General features: G+C 38.8%; 1 protein-coding gene across 1 annotated transcript; it reads left to right on the top strand.

The window, feature by feature from the left end:
- The first annotated feature begins 782 nt into the window (after positions 1-782).
- Positions 783-2,251, top strand: LOC106298110 (peroxidase 40). Its single transcript, XM_013734199.1, has 4 exons — positions 783-1,107; positions 1,250-1,441; positions 1,538-1,703; positions 1,775-2,251. The coding sequence occupies exons 1-4, from the start codon at positions 787-789 to the stop codon at positions 2,176-2,178; spliced, it is 1,083 nt and encodes a 360-aa protein (XP_013589653.1). The 5' UTR covers positions 783-786; the 3' UTR covers positions 2,179-2,251.
- The last annotated feature ends 779 nt before the right edge of the window (positions 2,252-3,030 follow it).

Genomic DNA, 3,030 nt, shown 5'->3' with positions numbered 1-3,030 from the left:
AACCGAGTGTCCTGGCCCCACCGTGGTGGTCCAGACTAGAGACCGAGTCCTTAGCGGGTTCAACACCCAGACAAATGGTCTTCGGTCTCGGGCGCCAGAGCAAGTCCGCATGTGAATTCCCTGGTGGCCAGCGGGAATCGAACCCGGGTCCGTATTGGGGCCGAAGCTCCCTCAAGACCACTAGGCTAACCCCGCTGGTTCACCAGATGCATATTACCATGCACCTTATATCATTCTGTAATAATTTGTACATACATATACAATATTTTAATAACTATTTTGTCCCCATGAAATAAATAACCATAATGTTCACAAAACCAATTATCCCAAAATAGAAAACAGACTTCCTAAAGATTCCAAGTATTGAATTGGTCCGACTCTGAACTACTCCTGACTCTTTAGTCTACACTGCACACCGACACATCTTTTTCTCTGTGTAGAAGCAACATTTGTGATTTTCTCTTCATTAATTCATTACAATGTCAAGCTCTTTTGTTCCTTATATTTGTAAATCGTATTACATGAATATGTAATCATCTGCATCATTTTGTATATGTTACATTTTCTTATACAAACACACGAACATTAATTTACATACATATATGAATGATTACTAGTGCATCATCCGTAATTGGGTTGTTGTAGTGCACATGCAGCCATGAACTCATACATATATAGTAGGTGTGTTATGTACCATGCATGCATGTGTCTATACATGATTAATTGTTTCTATAAATATGGACACACATAGATACTAGCTTTCTAAAACAGTACAAATTCCACTGAATGTTAATACTCAAGAAGAAAGTGGAGAGAGATCATATAACGATGAAGAATCTCTTTAACTTGTTCCTTATTATGCTTCTCGTTTCTATGCCGGTTCTCTCACTCGCTGCCAACTTCAGCGAGACTTGTGAAGACGGAAGTGGAGAACCCGGTTCAGGTTTCGGTATAGGGTTCGGTATAGTTCTAGAATTCGGGTTATACCGGAATAGCTGCCCTGAAGCCGAGTCTATCGTCTATTCATGGGTCGAAACCGCGGTTTTACAGGATCCAAGAATGGCTGCTTCTCTTCTCCGTCTTCATTTCCACGACTGTTTTGTCAATGCAAGTGCTCTCATCTTATATTTCGTTTTAATTATCTTGGTTAAATAGCTAATACAAACCATTAAACCGGACGAAATCCAAATCACTAATGGTTAAGTAGAGGAGAAGTTTAAACCGGGATGTGTTTTGTATTACATTACAGGGATGTGATGCTTCGGTCTTGTTGGATGACACAGAAGGATTGGTCGGTGAAAAAACTGCACCTCCGAACCTCAATTCTCTACGAGGATTCGAAGTGATAGATTCGATAAAGGCTGATCTTGAAAGTGTATGTCCAGAGACTGTCTCATGCGCAGACATTCTTGCCATGGCTGCTAGAGATTCAGTCGTTGTGGTAAATACTTTCTTCATTTTTTCTAATTATAATAAGAGACCTTATAATAATGTATAAACCGGTTATGATTGAACACTTTAAACCGGGTTTTTGAAGTCGGGTGGACCAAGCTGGGACGTGGAAGTAGGAAGAAAAGACGGTCGAACCGCGAGTAAACAAGCAGCAACGACTAGCTTACCATCACCAAACTCAACCGTACCAACTCTCATCTCTATTTTTCAAAATCTCGGTCTTTCGCAAACCGACATGGTCGCTCTTTCCGGTACAGTCTCTAAGTATTCTTCTTTTACTTAACACTAAACCGGTTAATCACACTTAACCGATGTAAACCAGGTGGGCATACATTGGGAAAGGCAAAGTGCACTTCATTTACAGCTCGGTTACAGCCACAGCAAACTGGACAACCAGCTAACCACGGAGACAACCTTGAGTTCCTTGAGTCACTACAACAACTGTGCTCGACAGTGGACACTTCTGTAGCAATCACTCAGCTTGACTTGGTGACACCGTCAACATTTGACAACCAGTATTATGTTAACCTTCTCTCGGGTGAGGGATTGCTTCCATCAGACCAAGCTTTGGCTGTTCAGGACCCAGGAACAAGGGAGATTGTTGAGACCTATGCAGCCGACCAGTCAGTTTTTTTCAAAGATTTTAAGAATGCTATGGTTAAGATGGGAGGGATAACCGGTGGTAATGAGGGGGAGATTAGAAGGAACTGTAGAGCGGTTAATTAAAATAAAAGGATAGAACCAATTATGTTCAAGATCAGACTTGATGATATCTATTATATAAAATTAAAGAAGTCTACATAAGACTTTGGTTCATAGAATAATCTATGGAAGAAATGAACACAGATAGATAAACAATTCCGTAATGAAAATATGCATATCCTGATTCATTCAAAAAAAAAAAAAATGCATATCCTGGGAAGTGGGTGAGTCGAAGAGTAGAAAAGATAATAAAAACAACAAAATTACATAAACATAGACATTGACTTGACGAAACAAAAAATTTGATGTTGCAACATAGAAAACATGTTGACATGGCACTAAACATAAAACAGTAAAAAACGTGGTATAAGTAGATTGAGCTGAAGCCACACGACGAAGACAAACCTATAAGAGTCACTAAATGAAGATATAAAAAGGGAAGAAGGAAGTTTTGTTATGGTTAACAATCCATAAGAAAAACGCGAAGAGAGGAAAGATTACTAGAATGGAGAGGGAAAACACAGATAGGTACATGAATGTGTCTGTTTATACTACACCCTATAAATCCAAGGTTGCAAGCATAAAAAAAGTTGTTTTAGATTGTGTAATAATTCCTAGCAAAAGTGTTGTAAACATCTTATAGATTTTTAATAAAAGGAAAACTCAGTGCACAAGAGTTTTTTTAGGAATCTTGTGTTGAATTCAAATGCGTTTTCAATTGGTATTAGGGCGGGCATTTGCACTACAAGAAAACACATGGTTAACGACGAAAATTAACGAGGAAAAACAATCCTCGTAAATTTGCGTCGAGTTTACGACGAATTTACGTGAAAAACTAAAGTCATCGTTATTTCCTCGTAACGTAACGACAAAACT

Source organism: Brassica oleracea, chromosome C1 (assembly GCF_000695525.1).
Source record: "Brassica oleracea var. oleracea cultivar TO1000 chromosome C1, BOL, whole genome shotgun sequence".
Classification (NCBI taxonomy): Eukaryota; Viridiplantae; Streptophyta; class Magnoliopsida; order Brassicales; family Brassicaceae; genus Brassica; species Brassica oleracea.
This window is presented reverse-complemented; position numbering and strand designations above follow the sequence as displayed.